The sequence below is a fragment of the Hippoglossus hippoglossus genome, chromosome 5 (genome assembly GCF_009819705.1).
Source record: "Hippoglossus hippoglossus isolate fHipHip1 chromosome 5, fHipHip1.pri, whole genome shotgun sequence".
Lineage (NCBI taxonomy): Eukaryota > Metazoa > Chordata > Actinopteri > Pleuronectiformes > Pleuronectidae > Hippoglossus > Hippoglossus hippoglossus.
This window is the reverse complement of record NC_047155.1, coordinates 5,869,394-5,886,815: the sequence shown is the minus strand read 5'-3', so window position 1 is coordinate 5,886,815 and position 17,422 is coordinate 5,869,394. Positions and strand designations below refer to the sequence as shown.

Genomic DNA, 17,422 nt, shown 5'->3' with positions numbered 1-17,422 from the left:
AGTATTTAAATACAAAGGGCTCATTCTAGGGTAAAGAAAACCACAATTTGTACAATTTAGATGAAACACACTGGTCAAAACATCACTAGGATTATTTATATTCAATTTCTGGCAATAGATCTATTTCACCTAAATCTTACACACTGGACCTTTAACAGCGATTTAGTTTTCAGCTTTATTTTAGACTCACTTTCATTTCTATTGTTATTTCTAAGCTTGCACAAGAATTTCCTTCAGGATTAATAAAGTCTATCTTATTTTTTCTTATCTATAACTTATCTTATCTTATATTGTTTTATCTTAGGTCCATCAATATAAAGATAAAAATTAAGTAAAAAGCTAAATACAGCACATAAATATAGAATACAATCATCACAACTCACATGTATACAGGCAAACTGACTTTTGTTTCAGATATTTCTTGAAAAACAAGAGAAGTACCTCAAGTTTCTGCGTTTTTTTCCCCTATTAAAATTAAACTTTTCGTACCCTTGTCCGGGGACAAAGATGGAGGATGTTGCATAAGCCCCACGATTTAAATTGGGTTTTGTAAAGATGGGCTACACAAATAAATAGTTTGATAGATATTTCATGTTTTTTGTATACTTTTAATCTACCTATTTCAGAGGGAAATGTGTACTTTTTACTGTACTTTATTGACTTGAAGGCTGAGGATTTTAAATACAAAGCATATGTGCTGTTTTGCATGTATTTTGTTGTTCGTTTTATGTTTATGTTTTTTGAATTTGCTCGATTTCCTTTCTGTTATGTGCTATTTTCTAAGTACTTCATGGCCTTATTGTGCTGTTTAGTATTTTAAAGGCCAGTTTAAGAGTAGTCGGAGGAGTGAGTACTTCAAACTAGCTCACTCATATATATCACTAACACAGAAAGAGCCATTCTCCTGCATGAGGACTTTGGATCTAATATTTATATGTATGACAATACCTCTGTACTGTTACCAAACGTTTGCTCACAATGGAGTATTTGTACATTGTAGTATCTGAATTCTTCCACCACTGACAGTCCTGTGTGGGTGCTCTGTCCTTGACGCAACTCTTGGGTCGTCCGACAGGCGGCGCTCTCGGTCCATCTTCTCCCTCAGCAGCAGCAGCAGCAGCAGCAGCTCCGTTATTTCTAAGGGTTTTTTCTTTTTTGTCTTTTCCCCCTCGTGGGATACAGACCGCTATTCTCAGACCTCCAGAGGAGCAGTGTGGAACAATCGTGGCCTTATAAAAGGGACGTGGAAGCAGCGGTGCTCATTTAATCCAGAGGAGAGTGAATGAGCTGCATGTAGATTTCCTCCTGGACAAGCAGTTGCAGTAAGTAAAGCTAAGTTTTGGTTTCTTGTATAGATTAAAACAGGTTGCGTTTGGGGGATAGAGACATAAATATGCTCACAGGTTGTTTTTCCTCAGATTTATGTCTTTGCATCTTTGCGTCTTCCTCCTTGATTCATTCATTCCTGTGAGTTTGCTCTGCAGAGTCAAATCATTCAATCTGGATTTATTTTTATTTAAAGAGGTTCTTGTTGCCTGTTGCACAGACACTTGCTGGTTTTTTCCTCTCCTAGTTAATTTAGTTTTGTACTCATTTAAGTGATAACAGATTTGACCACATCATTTTGACATCCTAAAAGTGATTTAGACGATTGGAGATTGTAAAAGTGCATGTGGTGGGTTTCCCTGCACCCCCTTCTGTTCCCCAACCCCCCAACCCCTTTCATATAAGAGGCTGCATGCAACTCAATGCCCAGTGGTGGGTTATTTTTTTTTGAAAAAACTGATTTCCATATGTGGTGTAGACTTCTGCAGACACAATTGAGCGGTTTGAGGGTATGACAAAGTTTGGGATGCTCTAAACTGCTACAACTCATTTAATTCCTTACACAGTTTCAGATATATTATACAAATCTGTTTTATTATCTTTATTTTTTTTTTAAGCTGATACATATTCATACACGGTGAGAGATGAGATATTTAGCCGAATAAGAAGGCAGGAATAAGTAAGATGGTCCCCTCAGAGAGAGCTCCTCTCTAAATGTTAGTTATTCTGTGTGCATACAAGACTCTGGGTGATGCAGACTTTGGTGTGAGGAGCAAACCAAGTTGCCTATTTAAAAACTGGCAACTGTGATAAGTGTCCTCGCCAGTGAGAGTGAGCAGAGACAGGCAGGATAATGTGTCTGCGAGCCACACAAAGCACTCATCGGCTTTGCTTTTCTTTAAGTGAAGCAGTGATAAATGGTGTGATAGAATGTTTATGGAGGTCAGCTCCACACTCGTGAGTAGAAATAAAAGCCTAAGCCATGCTTTGAAGCTGCTACCTGCTGGGGCAGTGACTGGCTCCAGGGCTTCAGTAGCAGCTCAGCATGGAGCTGAGGGGAGGTAGAGTCACTGATGGGAAAATCTCACCATACGTGACACAGGCTGTGGGTTGTGGACACCTCGGAGCAGCGGGACTCTCGGGGACACGATGATTGAAGTGGGATTTCACGTGATTCTGACCACTGTCCTGTGTGGCATCCTGCTGGTGGCTATGGTGGCTCTGCTTTGCTTTTTCACCTGCAGACTGGCCGGTGCACTGCCTCTGGGTGGACCTGGCACCGTTTGAGGTCACTCTGGTCTGCTGCATCTGAGGAATGGTAAACAGGACCTCAACGCTGCCAAGGAGGTTAAGTTATGGCCTCTGTCCATGTGTTTGTTCGTTGGCTTGGCTGTCAGCAGGATTACACATAAACTACAATAACGATTGCCATGAAACTTGGTGGAAGGATGGGACGAGGGATGATTGGCACAAATCAAGACAAAGGGGTTGATCCAGGAATTTATTTTCCACATAAGGATTTTTTTTACATATTCACTGATTTCCCAGGGTGTAATTCATGGATCTTGAATGTAAGGTATGAGCTCTACTGAATATCATCTGTATGTTGTTATTAAATCCACTGACTTGTGTCTGCTTGGTGCAGGACTTCTGTTTAACAGGTCCTGGTTCAGATTCGATCCTGGTACAGACGTGGCACAAACATCTTCTAGTCAGTATGGAAGAGTGCAGTTCAAAATCAAGCTGCATGTAGAGTTGTCGACATCAGGTCGAGACTTCAGGTGGAATCAGAGTGTTAAGTGTGTTAACTACATCAAAGTAATTGAACTTACGCTGCAGTTCAACAAAAAATAAGCAGAAACCTTGTGCCACCACTGCACAGGTAATTTTGAGATAAAAGTATAACTGGGCTGAGTTTCTCTCTCAGGGCCGGATGTGTCCAGTCAATCATCTGGTGTTAATCGGCTTTGTTATGGCCCCGTAAACCTCTCGGTGCTATGGAGCTCAATCCCATTAAAATGACCTTGACTATAAGCATGGGGAAGAAAGGAGGAGGGTGTGGATAATTATAAATGAAAGCATTACTGGCCAGGACCCACAAGGGCCCCTGTTGTGACTACTTGCATTCACAGCAAGGCCCAAAGCTTCACTTTACCAAGCGTTGCTTTTGTTTCTGCTGCGAGGCCCAGTGGTGGGCTGCAAACTGTGCTTTTTAACAAGCGAGGCCACGAATGCATAAGGAAATATGAAGACATGAGATATTGCTTAGGTGACATGAAACAAACTGCTGCTTGTGTCCTTGTGCTTTTTGCCTTCACAGTTTTTTCCTTGTTTTATTCAGAAAGCCTATGTGAGACTGCGAGGGGATGAGTAATACCACCACGTCTCTCCACTATTTATTTTAAGGTCACACTGAGCAAAGAACTAATGCTCCAGTTGTTGCGTGGTCCTGATCTGCCCCTCTTTAAGGACTCTTAGGACTTTTATTTCTTCTTTTCGCTTGTGTGTCTGTGTCTAGTTTGTGTGTTTCCCCTGTCTGGATCATGCCTGCCTCCTTCATCTGTTCATCTTCCCATTGATGTCTCCTTGCGCATCTGCTCAGCTCATGTGTCTCTGCATAGCCTGGAGTGCAGAGCAAGTGTAAACTTGTTTATTCAGATTAAATTACCTTCACTTTACCTGACTGCCTACGTCATGTCAATATTTTGTGTGCTTAAAATCCCTTAACTCAACACACTCTGCAACATGAGCCTGTGGTAGAACTCGACCTTCAGGGCAACAGTGTGAGCTAAAAGTGCTGTTAGCAGTAGGTGTGTCTAACCCTAACCCTAAAATAAATATTAAACCGGTACGTAAGAGTCATGGTGTGACAAGATGACACAAACTTAACCACTACTGTGTGTCGCTTCTCTCCCAAAGCTGTGAGGCTGTGCAGCAGACGGGCTCCCTCAGCTTCTCCAAGTGGCATGTTATGGCCGTCTAGAGAAACACGTCAGCCACGCGGAGACGAAAACATGAAGGTGACAGCCGTGCTCATCATCTGCTCCTGTCTGATCTTGGGGAGTCTGGGGAAGCCGCAATTCCCAGGTAAGTTACTGTGTTGTTAGTCAGCAGACGCCGCACAAACAACAACTGAGTAACTTGTGTAACTGGAAAAGAGATGTTTAGAGCACACAAGGTTGTTTCAGTTTGCAGGAGGATGTTAGAAAGTCTTAAAGCAAGTTTTTCTGTGGAGAGGAGTTCATCCTGAAAGACCTTTTCTTGTCAATTGTTTAAAAAAGCGTATCCACTGTTACGAGCACAGATTCTGAACATGTCAAATGCTAATGTACAACCCTTTTCGACAATTTGACTCTACCATGATTATAGTTAGAGCAGCGACTGACACGTATCTTAATTATCAACTAATCTGCTGACTATTTTCCCAAGTAATCGATGAATAATTTGGTTTCTGAAATATCACAAAACTGTGAAATATATTCAAATTTTTCCAGAACCTAAGACGACATCTATAGATTACTAAGAAATAATAAATAAAAAAAAAAGATATAATTTCTTGTCTTCCTTAAAAATCAACTTAAACTGTAAAATTAATATCTAATACTTTTATTTTCAAATTCAATTAATTGAATAACCAAATTCATTTTAATCTCAGTTGTTGTACATGTTGTGGTAAAAAGTGGTAATAAGTCATAATTGTATTTACAGTTTGTGACTATTACCTTAAATATATTTTCCCTTGTTTTAAGTATAACACATTCCTATATTCGGACTAATCTGATCCACATTTACTGCAATAAAAATGTACGCGTTGAATCCTGTAACCATCCACAGCCAACCAGTCTTATTTATTGTTTATTGCGATGCACAGAGCAAGAAAAGCAGCCTAAGTTTTGGAATGCGTGGGCCCAGCGGACCCTGAAAAGCGCCCTGGATCTGCAAAAACTCAATACAAACCAAGCAAACAACCTCATCCTCTTCCTAGGAGATGGTAAGTCAAGACATCAACTCTTTTTCTGTACTGATTTTGGAAAGAGACTCAAATTAGTGAAGCCCCCCCCCCAAACCCTGTGTAAAACCACTTAAAGGAGGAAATGTTTTCAGTAATCTCATCAGAAAACACCCTAGATGTCAGATTCTCTTCAGTCTAGACCACATTACATTTTATAGATGTGATTCATTCTAAACAACCCAGTCAAGTTAATAGTTTTATGTAAATTGAAATGACCCAGTGGAAAATAAACAAGATGTGTTTTCTAATGGTTAACAGTGAACTAAACTGCGCCGCCACCACATCACTGGGCTTCTGTTTGTGCCGGGACGCTCATTGGTTGCATAATAACTTTTATCCTCCATCGGGCCTCTGCTCTCTCTGTTTGGACAACATGCACAGAGAGACATTCTTGTGCACTGCAGCATACGTGCTCATGTTAGTATAGTTACAGAATAACAGGCAGCATCTTATGGTGTTGAGAAAAAAGTTGGCAGCACGCAACGGGAGATGATTGTCCAACTGGAAAGTGTTTCTCAGACATTTCCCAAGAAAATCACTGGCTCGGGGGAAAGTAATGAATCTCAGCTGCACGTTGACCCATTGTTGCTTTGAGCCTTAGATTTAATTGTGTGACTTTCACATATATGTGAGTTTTATCCGTTTGTTTTTCTTCCTGCATGCAATACAAGGCCGTGGAGAACTTTTGAATTCACCCAGCTCTGCCAGGTCAGATTTCCAAAGATATCCTCACTTCTTGTGACCTAAAATGGTATAAGACACAATGAGTTTGTGGGTGGGACTTTCAGATATTCATTCTAGACAACCGAACAACAAAACAATCATGGAAAGATGAATCGAGCAGGTTACAGATGAACTACACAAGGTCTTTTCTTCCTGTCCCATCAAAAGTATCTGTTTTAAAAGTGGTTTCTTTCTAAGTAAATGTTTTGTCTCACAGCAGTAATCTTATCTCACTAAAGTGGCAAAAAAGAAACAGTCAGTTACACATTGCAAAATGAGCACAGCAGTGAAAAAAAGTTCAATGTTTGTCTTTATCTCTCACCCTGAGGAAAAAAGATAATACCAACTAACAGTCTACCTTTGGTGTTTAGGGATGGGCGTTCCCACGGTAACGGCTGCTCGAATCCTGAAGGGTCAGCTGAACGGACAGAGCGGAGAGGAGACGCAGCTGGAGATGGACAAGTTCCCTTTTGTGTCTCTGGCTAAGGTCTGATTTGGTCATTATATATCACACAGTATAGGGCAATGTATTGATCTTGCTTTGGCCATTGATGGTTTCCTGACAAAGGTCTGTGACCGTTAACAAGGTCATTTAGTGGGTTATGTCATTCGGGCTGTGTGTTATGATACAGATTTGATATTAGACAGACAGACATTGTAGAGTAGTTTCATTATTTACACCTGTGTATCTATATGTATTTTTTAAGAACAAGTTTGGCAATATTCTATATTTTCTCACTGTCAACAACTCTCGTGAAAAAGACCAGGGGCCGGTACTACAAAGTACGTTCAATAAAAAGGATGTCCTTTCCTAATCTGGCTTCACTAAACCTAACATTGGCTAATCCCTCATACTTTTCCTGTCTGGCTACAAGCAAGTTAGAGGTGCAATGTACAGGCCTCACACACACCTACGCACAACTATGAATGCTCTCCCTGTGCATATAGGCTACGTGCTACGGCGTAGCTTTGACTCAGAAGCATGAATCAGCCTTAAGTTACCACTGTGGTTAACCCCAGTAGGAGGTCAACACACTTTGTGCCAGAAAACCCAGGGTTAAACCTGAAGTTACCTGGTTAAACACAAATCTTGTTTTGTAAAAATTACTTTATCTTACGAATGAGTAATATCTGTGTGACCAAAGCCTGATGTAGCTTCTCTGTGCTATGGAGCTTAATTGTTGTCCAAACCTAATTGAAAACACATAACTGAGCTGCACATTACACTGGGTGACATGTTCCTTCATTGCGCGAGCATTCAGTGCCAGCTGTAGTGTATCGGTGGCATCCTAGACAAGAACTGAAACTAAAATTGAATTGGCTTGCATTCATTTGGTCTCAATAGAGTACACTCACAAGTGCACAACATAGCCTTGACTGTAAATACTGTGAGAGAAAAAGTCTGACTACTTATACAAACCTTTTGATAATACAACTCTATTTGGATTGGAGGAAACAGAGTTTGCTAGATTTTATTCGAACAAAAAATGTAAACATTATGTCACTGTATAAACATGAAAACTATATTGTACAACTCGTGAAAGATGTTTTCGTTGAAAGTCCTGGCATTTTATTGTGGTGTTACCCCGTACCTCTCAGAAAATTGCTGCCTTAACATGGTGGAGGGATTCGTGTGTCTCAGTGATCCGGAGAGCAGGATCGTCAGGAGCCTTAGCCCCTGGTAGGGTCTCCCAAGGCAAATTTTGTCCCAGGGGAGAGGCCAGACCAACAGTGGTTCACATTAACAGGGACTTTGAGACTGCGTCATCTTGCCCGGATTAGGAAAACTGGGGAACCCGAGAGGACCATGGTAACCTTTTGTGTAGGAGGAGTTCAAGGAGGCCATGGAGAAAGACATTCAGCTGCCCTCAAGAAAGCTCAGGCGTGGGGGGGGGGGGGATTTCCTTTTTCACTGTTCGGCCACCAAAGGAATGCCAGGGTGCACTGACGAACCTCAAATTCCTTTGAAACAACGTGGATGAAACAGTAGAGCGACACAGTGGACCAACCCCTTGCCGGGTTGCTTGAGTTTGTCCATCCAGTCTACAGATGTTTTATGAATTTAGAAAAGAACTATGACTGGTCTCTTTGGTGATCATGTGGGGAATATTGTGGGAATATGAGGTTCCGCTGTTATGAGCCACCTGTCCTTGTGTAAACTTGTTTGTCCTCCTGGGAAGTCAAACACGTTTTCTAAGGGCACAGGTCTCTGCCAAGTTATTCCCTTGCCACCAGTATTTTCATTGCCAGGATTTCAAGGCGCGGTCAGGGAGGCTTGGGTTGTATAATAATGTGGGGGCCTCGGAATTTCCTGTGGTTCTGTTTAGCTTTATCTGGAGATCCTGTATCTTGGTCTTGTTAACGACTGAAGGTAGAATAGAGCAGGAGATTGAAGGGCAGATTTGGGTAGTGGCAGATATAAGGCAGGCTCTGTACCAGACTGTTGTGGTAAAGAAGGAGCTGAGATGCCGGACAACATTTTCCATTTACCAGTTAATGTTAAACCAAAGGAGATATGATGTATAGATATTCAATTTACAATGATTGAACATTGAAGAGCAGCAATTTAACAATCAGTAATAGATCAGTTTATTGGCTAGTCATCGTGTTTTAGCCAGTGGCTGTTATTGAAGGAATAGCACCTGTCATGTTTACACAAATTACATCAGAATGACTGTAAACAAACCGATCTGATCCCATGCCAACGCCCTGTGTCCCTGCAGACATATAACACGAATGCACAGGTGCCAGACAGCGCTGGCACAGCCACAGCTTACCTCTGCGGGGTGAAGGCCAACGAGGGCACAGTGGGCGTGAGTGCAGCTGCTGTCCGATCCCAGTGTAAGACTGCAAAGGGGAACGAGGTCACCTCCATCCTCAAATGGGCTAAAGATGCAGGTAATGTGATTTAAAACAGGCCTTTTTCACCTTCCTTGTCTCAAGATCTGTGGATTAGAGGCAGAATTCTACCTTATTCACCTTCTCAGCTGTTCATCCTTCTAACCAAACTTATTTTAGAGCTGTTTGTGACATTTATTCGACCAAAAAGGGGATTTTCGACTAGTCTACCCATCATTTCTATGAAGTTTCATAAGGTTTTCACACATGGGTTTGAGTGACTTCAGTTTCAATGAGAAGTTAAATGCTGTATCCATAGTGCCAGACCAAAACATAGAGCAACATCTCACACAAAGTGTTTCAGTCAAAAGCCACAAACATGGCCCATTTTATTAGAGTTTATTAGAGAGAGGACATTAGATTTTGTCTGAGTACGAGCATTTACCTTTCAAGGATGCATCAGTGTTATGTCGTCTGTTGAACGCTTTAAAGACCAAAGGAGAAAGGCACCACAGAGGAGGAAACAAGATGTGAAAGGAATTTGAACCTTGGATTTTTTTAGAGAGCAGCGGTAATGATTACTTGGGGGTGGGTGAGGGTCACAGTGTGTGTGTGTGTGTGTGTGTGTGTGTGTGTGTGTGTGTGTGTGTGTGTGTGTGTGTGAAAGAGTGACAGGGAAAGAGCGTGCGTGTGTGTGGGATCAGAGGTCACAGATAATAAGAAATCCAATCATTCCTCAGGGGACATGGCAGGCAGCATGATGACCTCCTGCACAAAGCAAATAGAAATGTGTTTTTTCATCGGGTCATTTTACGAGACTGTCCCGCTTTTGCTTTACCAGTCGTTTGTTTTTTAACCTTTTACACCCGGAAGATTAACTAGAGTTTGGCCTAAATCATTTTTATGCCAGCAACATACCTCCAAGCATTGATCATTGGTGGACATTAGGGCCGGGTGATATGTCTTCAAATCACTATCACTATTATTTCATAATACACCTCGATTATGGTTAATTAATTGTTTTTTTATGCGATATTCAATACATTTTCAGTTAATTGCAGAGCCCTAGTCAACATAACATTGTCTTTATGGCTAAGGTTGATTGATATAAGCAATACTTGGGGGACCTATTCAAAACCAACTTGTAATGTAATGTGGGTTTTTAATTAAAAATAAGTAAGTAGTTGAGTTGAACTTTCTGAGATGTTTTTCATGTTTTACGACGGCCTCTACGTGATTAAAGTGCTGACTATGTCGAGATGATAATCGACTCCTATATCTGCCTGTGAAGTGATTCCCAGAAATGGAATTTTGTGTTTGGAATTGTGAATTTTTAGAACCTCTGCTTTTGTCAGAAAATGACGGCCGCATGTGATTGTGTCAAACGCAGGCAAGTCAGTGGGAATTGTGACTACGACGCGTGTCAACCATGCAACTCCCAGTGCAGCTTACGCCCACAGTGTGGACAGAGACTGGTACTCGGACAACGAAATGCCAGGTGAAGCGCTGCAGTCCGGCTGCAAGGATATCGCCAGGCAGCTCTTCGAAAACATTCCCAACATTGATGTGAGTGAAAAGCAATGATTCTGACCAGAGCTGAAACAATTCGTTGATGACTAAATTAGCTTTATGGCTATTTGGGTCTATCACTCAGATTAAAATAAGTATTGGATGGATTGCAATGGATTGAAATTTTCACAGGCATTCATCCAAACATCCAAAGAATTAAACCCAATGACTCTAGTGATCCCCTGATTTTTCCTCTAGCACCACCGGCATTAGCAACTAACATTCATGCAAAAAACGGTTGAATGGATAGACATTAAATCACGGTCCCCTCAGAATAAACTTCCTCCAGAGCCTCCATCAGGTCATAATGTTAATTGTCTAACTTTGGTTTTTGATCAATTTCTTGCAAAATGGATGACATGCCCTTTGGTCTCAGCTGGACATCGTGTTTATCAGTTGTTTACATACTAGCATTCTTACGTAAGATGGTGAATGTGCATTTTGCTGGAAGTACTTCTGTGTCTAAATAGCCCGAAAAATCCTGATCATGGTGTTAGTTGTTCGGCTAAAGCTTTTTAAGTGTTGGTCTTACAAAACAAGAAAGTTGATACTACACAACTGTGAGGCTTTTTTCTATATTTTGGGCATTTTATGGACAAAGCAATTAATATAATAATCAAGAAAGTAATTGGCAAGTGAACTGAATAGCTCTCTGAATTTTAGGTGGCATTAGGATTATGTGGGTTCCATTTAACTTAAAGGAACCCAAGTGGGCTAAAACAAACTTGAACATTTAATCGTCAGATGCTTTTGTACTGAAACAAACCAAATGGTGTACCTGGAAAACAGCAATTTTCAATTTCTTTCTTTTTTTGTAGCTGTCATTCTCTGTGCATGTGGTCATTTAATTTGAATTTTGTCTTCTATTCTGCTGCTTTTCAGGTTATTATGGGTGGAGGCAGGAAGTACATGTTCCCCCAAAACACGTCAGACGTGGAGTACCCCGGCATTGCGAAGCACAGCGGCACACGCAAAGACGGCAGAAACCTGGTCCAGGAGTGGATCGACAGAACGAAGGATAAAGTAAATTTCTCCTCCTCATCCCTCTGTTTGCTCCTCTCTTCTCTCTGCTCCCTCTTTTATCTTCCCAATTACATTTGCATATTTTGGAGTTCAAAGTGACTGTGGCGTTACTGCTCACACTGTGCTGTGCATTTGTCTTTTCTTTTTTAATATGCAGAGAGGCCATTATGTATGGAACAAGAGGCAGCTCTTATCACTGAACCCTATCAACGTGGATTACTTATTGGGTGAGTTTTCAGCCTTAGTGTCATTATGAAACTCTCATTGAAGTGTAAATGAAGAGCCATGCTGTACGTGCATGAATTTGCTGGGGGCTTATTTTCTGCTAGTAATATCCTACTTCTCCTTGAACTGTTATCCCAGGTCTCTTTGAACCTTCGGATCTGCCCTTTGACTTGGAGAGGAACAAAGAGACTGATCCTTCACTGACAGAGATGGTGGAGGTGGCCATCAAGATCCTGAGGAGGAACCCCAGTGGATTTTACCTGCTTGTAGAAGGTGAATTTTTTACCTGTGTTGTACTGAAAAGAGTTTTTGATGTACTGTTTCAAAGTTTGTCTATACTGGGTTATATGCTTCACGCCTTTCTCTCTGGACTTAAACCAACCCTACAAATGGGGAGAACTGCCTGTTAAGATCAAAAGGCATCCATGGTGCTGGACTTGGTTGTACGCACAAAAAGCAATGGAGGTAGTTGTGTGAAGAATGAAACAAAGAGAGCTTGAGGACAATTGTTTACTTCCACACCTTGCAAGTCGCAGCATAAAGTGGGCAGGCTCATTAGATTGTCAGAAAATAGAAGCTGTGTCTCAATTCAGGGACCACATCCTTTGGATGCTGAAGAGTGATGGCGGCCTTGGTGATGGTGCACACCAAGGCCATACCATTTCAAAAGGCTCATTCCAACTAAGAATATTTACTAAAAATATTTGCAAAAAAATTATCCAGTGAGTGGATCCTCCTCGGGTCAACCTATCACAGGTTTGATTGCTTGATGGTGATGAAGCTAAGTGCAGCAGCTCAAAGTGGCACAAACAAGTTGGTGGCACAAACAGGAAATTCTTTACAGATAGTTCCTGTCAGTTGGCCTTGCAACCGCAGTCTATGAGCCACCTTTATCGACCACATTGACTAAGTCACCCAAAATTTCTCAGCAAAAACGTCAGAGTGCATTCTTGCAGAGATAATATGTAACTCAGGTCAAGGGAAAACGATGCAAATAAAGGGAAAGGTAATAAAACAAAGTAAGACAAACAGGGCCCCGCGTGTGAACCCAAATCCTTCCTGGGCCCCATATGAAGCATCTCCTACTCAGCTGACGTCCTCTGAGCCGCTGCAGTTTCACTACGAGTCGAACAGATTTTCTCTCCTCTCGTTGATTTGTTTGAGACCCCCTGCCACGATATCAACACTGATCACCACATAATGATCGATACTTTCCTTAAATTGGTAAAATCTTCCCTCAAACAGAGACACACACATCAGACACACTTGTGTACTCAGACTGGGTAAAAACAACATAAGTTAATCTTTGTGAACAGAAATGATGAACGTGTATATTTGCGTATCACAAGACGCATGTGGGGCCAAGAGAAAGCGGCAGGACGGGAGATGAAAACAATGTTGTAGGTACAGAATAGAAAACAGAATCTATCAACTATGCAAACAAGTAAATGTGATAGTTTGTGGTATAAATATAGTTTTTATTTCTACTGCAGATATAGTAGTAAGATGTATTTTGCGGTTGATAAGCCTCTGTACTTAGCAAAAACCTGCAAGTATGACTGCAAGAGTTCGGCTACAGGCTTAAGACGTCAGTTTGTCTATAATATGGTGTTGTTTGAAACTCCAACACCTTTTTGATTGTAGGACTCCGGTTTCTGTAGCTTTGTAAAACCGTCAGTCTAATATTGATGCCTACTCACCCAGTGATTAGCATGTTTTGTGGGGATGAGAACATAACAGCGTCTCTTTGAGCGTCCATTACTTTTCATTCTTCACACAACCACTTTGGCCGTCTCACACTTCTAGACCCATTGGACGGATTGTTGCACTGAGCCTCTCTTGGTCAAACAGCTTAAGACAACTGAAGTTAATTTAAAAGCATACAATGACTTCAGGTGTTTCCTCCTCTTCCAGGGGGCCGTATTGACCATGGACACCATGAGGGAAAGGCCAAGCTAGCTCTGCATGAAGCTGTGGAAATGGACCGGGCCATCGGCCAGGCAGACCTCATGACAAGCATCCACAACACAATGACCATAGTTACTGCGGACCATTCGCATATGTTCAACTTCGGGGGCTACACAGTCAGAGGAAACACAATATTTGGTATGTAATCATGATTCAGTGCTATTTATTTCTATTTATTTTACATTGTTGTACCATATGACTTGTAGTAATGCCAAATTATGGCCTAGTGAAAATGCTGAATGCCCCGTCTCCGTCCGCAGGTCTGGCCCCCATGCTGAGTGATGTGGACCAGAAGCCCTTTACCTCCATTTTATATGGGAACGGACCAGGTTACAAACTTGTCAGTGCTGCGAGGGAGAACGTGTCCACTATTGATTACCGTAAGTAAAATCATGTAGCCACCAGATCGGTGTATAACTTTTAGGAAACATAATATATTTAAAAGACACTTCTGCACTGGTTCAGATTACACAGGGTTGTGACTGGACACACATGCGCACACGCAACAGGCTGAACCTGCTGCTGTGGATGTGCATGGGGTTGCACAGGGAGTGGTTCCGTCTTTGCGTATCGCGAACCATGGACGGTTTGGGGGTGGCTGTGTCTCAGGGGTTAGAGCGGTTGTCCTCTAACCAGAAGGTCGGCAGTCCAATCACAGTCTTCCCTAGTCCGTATGCCAACTTGTCCTTGGGCAAGATATCAAACCCCAAACTGAGCCTTCTCGTAGAGAAAGTGCTGCACATACATGCACTGTATGAAATTGTACTGTACTGTGAAGCGCTTTGAGTGGTCATCAGGACTAGAAAAGACGAGTTAAATACAGACCATTTGCCATCTGTCTCAGGCGATCTGATCACAAGTGGACAGCCCTCTAAGTACAGGTGAAAACACAACCTAGACACATGGAGGACAGAGATCTCTCTCTTTCACTGACACACAAACACACTCACAAACATATTGACAATACAGCCATGTCTATATTCAAGCTAGCTAAATCATTTGGTCTTTGCGGGCATTAAAGTGTACGTTTATTTGCATATAGAGTGTGGGGGGGGGGATCCAATCACGAGTGGTCACTGGAGACACACGTAGGGAAGAATTCAAATGCCTGGTGTGAACCGATTGTGAGGTGAACTGAGGTGTGAGCTGCCACTTGTGATCGGATTCCTCAGGACAGATGTTTATATCGACGCTAACGCAGCAAATTAGAGTAGAGGCCCGAACCTCCACAGCTGCTTTTATCCATCCCTCGTTTTTCCATCAAGAATAAATATTAACATCTGTCTCCGTGTTGTGCCCTTACAGATGATAACAACTACCAGGCCCAGGCAGCTGTACCTCTAAGCATGGAGACTCACGGAGGAGAGGATGTTGCGGTGTTTGCCAAAGGTCCCCTCGCTCACCTGCTCCACGGGGTCCACGAGCAGAACTACATCCCCCACGTGATGGCTTACGCGGCCTGCATCGGCCAGAACAGGGACCACTGTAAGTCATCCAGCGGGACTGCGCCCCTTTTACACCCCGCCCTCTCAAGCATCGCAGCCCTTCTCACAGCTGCCCGACTTCTCTGCTGACTCACCTCTGACAGCGACACATTTTGAAGGACAAATTTGACACTGAATCCAGAAGCAACTGAATGTATAGTTAGCGGAACAGTAAAAAAAAATTAAGGATGTGTCTAACCCTGTGCATAGAGAAAGCACTGAAAACCTCACATACCGTTGTGTCCAGTAATGGAAGTTGTAAACTCTCTTGACCAATAAAAATTTGTTTTCTGATAATCGTGTCAGTTTTGTTGCAGCATTAATGCTTGAAATTTTTATTTTCTGATTTCCTAAATACACGTTCTCCTAAATTGTCATGATTAGGTGTAATTGTTACTGCAGTTACAACAGTTGAGTCAAATTTGTCGACATTTAACAGTTTTTAAAAAGCAAAAACTCGCAAGAACTGTGAATAGAAAAAGGGAAATCGCTCTGCAGGCAACACAAGGTCAAAATCCTACTTTTGTGTTTTTTCTTTCCCTGTAAATGTCACAAATTCACCATTCAACACACATCTGCAGCGAAATCACCTGATGTAACAGTGAATATCTTTTTTTTTTTTTTTAATGTCACACATGTTGTATGTTGTACTCTTCCATCCGCTCTGTTGTGGCCTGTGTGGAATGTGAATGGACTGAAGCCACTCATTCTGTGTCATCACGTGCTCACTGGGAAAACAGAGGAATCCTGTTGGCTGAAGCATGAAAAGGGGAGGTTTAGTGCTCAATGTGTATGAAATGAACTTCTCATGCAGTCTCCACTATACCCTCAGTATCACCGCACATAATGGCTGCTTGGAATCCACCAAAAGCCTCAGGGGCCACTTTGTGAACTTGCTTTCCCGATTTTTCTTATGCTTCCTGGCAGCTATACAAATCCTCACCCTGTAATCCGGTGTTATCTTTTGTATTCTATATTTAGAGATATGCGATGATGGGTATCAGGTTGTGGGAGCATGAATATTCAAGTGGGCTTTCAACTCCCAACTTCATCTTCCTTCTCAGGTATATTTCTACATGACTCATGAGTCATGAAAATCTCAGAATAATGAAAACCGTTTTGTTTTTCTAAAATGACGAAAGATCTGATGAAACTAGAGAAAGACTTTGTTTGTTGTTGTTTTTAAATTCATCAATGACAAGGTAAAGTAATTAAAGGCAAACAATCACTGGTGAAGAAGAAACAATCAACCAATCAGAGATTAATAGGTGGTGGTATGTTCTCCATAGACAAATTGCATATTGAACTGTTGAACTAAGACCAGTTTTCCAACTTACAGATACTTAAGAGGGGAAATATTCTTCTTTAAATCCATGAAGTTGTATTTTGCTGAACTGATTATTTGTGAACTAGAAATATTATATTAGATAACATAATCTTTTAATATACGTAGAGCAGTATTATCTCTCTCCATGCTAAACTTCAAGATACATAATTTGCTACACATACGTATCAGTTGCTCATCTGGGACAGAGCGTTCACTGCTTGAATGTGAAGGGGGAAAAAATGCTTTTGCCAAAAAATTCAGATCTTGATTGACCCACAAAAAGTTCTGACTGTGTCATCAAATCATCTCTCGAGTTTCTAATCTAACACATCACCTCAATCTCTCTGACCAGCAGCTCAGTCATTTCCATTTCACCCTCTCTCTCTCTCTCCCCCCCTTCGCTTCGATTTGGCCACTTTTACTCGGAGGGATTTTATATCAACCAATCTATCCGTCTCTATATTAAGGACCCACTCTCGAATCTGTGTCATGATCTGCAACCCTTTGAGTCGCTGTGGCTGAATAATTGAAAAAGAAAAGAAGTGTGTTGAGATTACAGAGCCTGAGACAGATCAAACTAAGAAAGCAACGTGGGGCTGACAGCTGTGATTCTGCTGTATAAAAGGAGCACTGAGGCTGCAAGAAGATGCTAATTCTCCCCTTTTCAAAGCAGAGATCCTTCCCTGGGCAGAAATGGAGTCATTGACCCCCTTCGCTTGGGTGATCAGCATGCACACGTTTAACCTCGATACCATGACTGTATGGCAGTTTTAATGACACAAGATATTTCATGTGCAATCTGGACCAAGGTTTCCAAAGGTTCATGTTGCCCATACATACATTTCTAACGCTGCAGAGAGCAAAATATAAATTATAAATTGTACTCTGATACACTGATGTGTACAAGACCTCATACAATTTGCTCTT

At 41.8% G+C, this 17,422-nt stretch overlaps 1 protein-coding gene across 1 annotated transcript; it reads left to right on the top strand.

Annotated features, from left to right (window-relative positions):
* The first annotated feature begins 1,179 nt into the window (after window positions 1-1,179).
* alpl (alkaline phosphatase, biomineralization associated) lies at window positions 1,180-15,465 on the top strand. The gene is made up of 12 exons (XM_034586287.1): window positions 1,180-1,322; window positions 4,246-4,413; window positions 5,198-5,317; window positions 6,433-6,548; window positions 8,785-8,959; window positions 10,290-10,465; window positions 11,351-11,491; window positions 11,649-11,718; window positions 11,855-11,989; window positions 13,631-13,822; window positions 13,945-14,064; window positions 14,990-15,465. The coding sequence occupies exons 2-12, from the start codon at window positions 4,293-4,295 to the stop codon at window positions 15,256-15,258; spliced, it is 1,635 nt and encodes a 544-aa protein (XP_034442178.1). The 5' UTR covers window positions 1,180-1,322; window positions 4,246-4,292; the 3' UTR covers window positions 15,259-15,465.
* The last annotated feature ends 1,957 nt before the right edge of the window (window positions 15,466-17,422 follow it).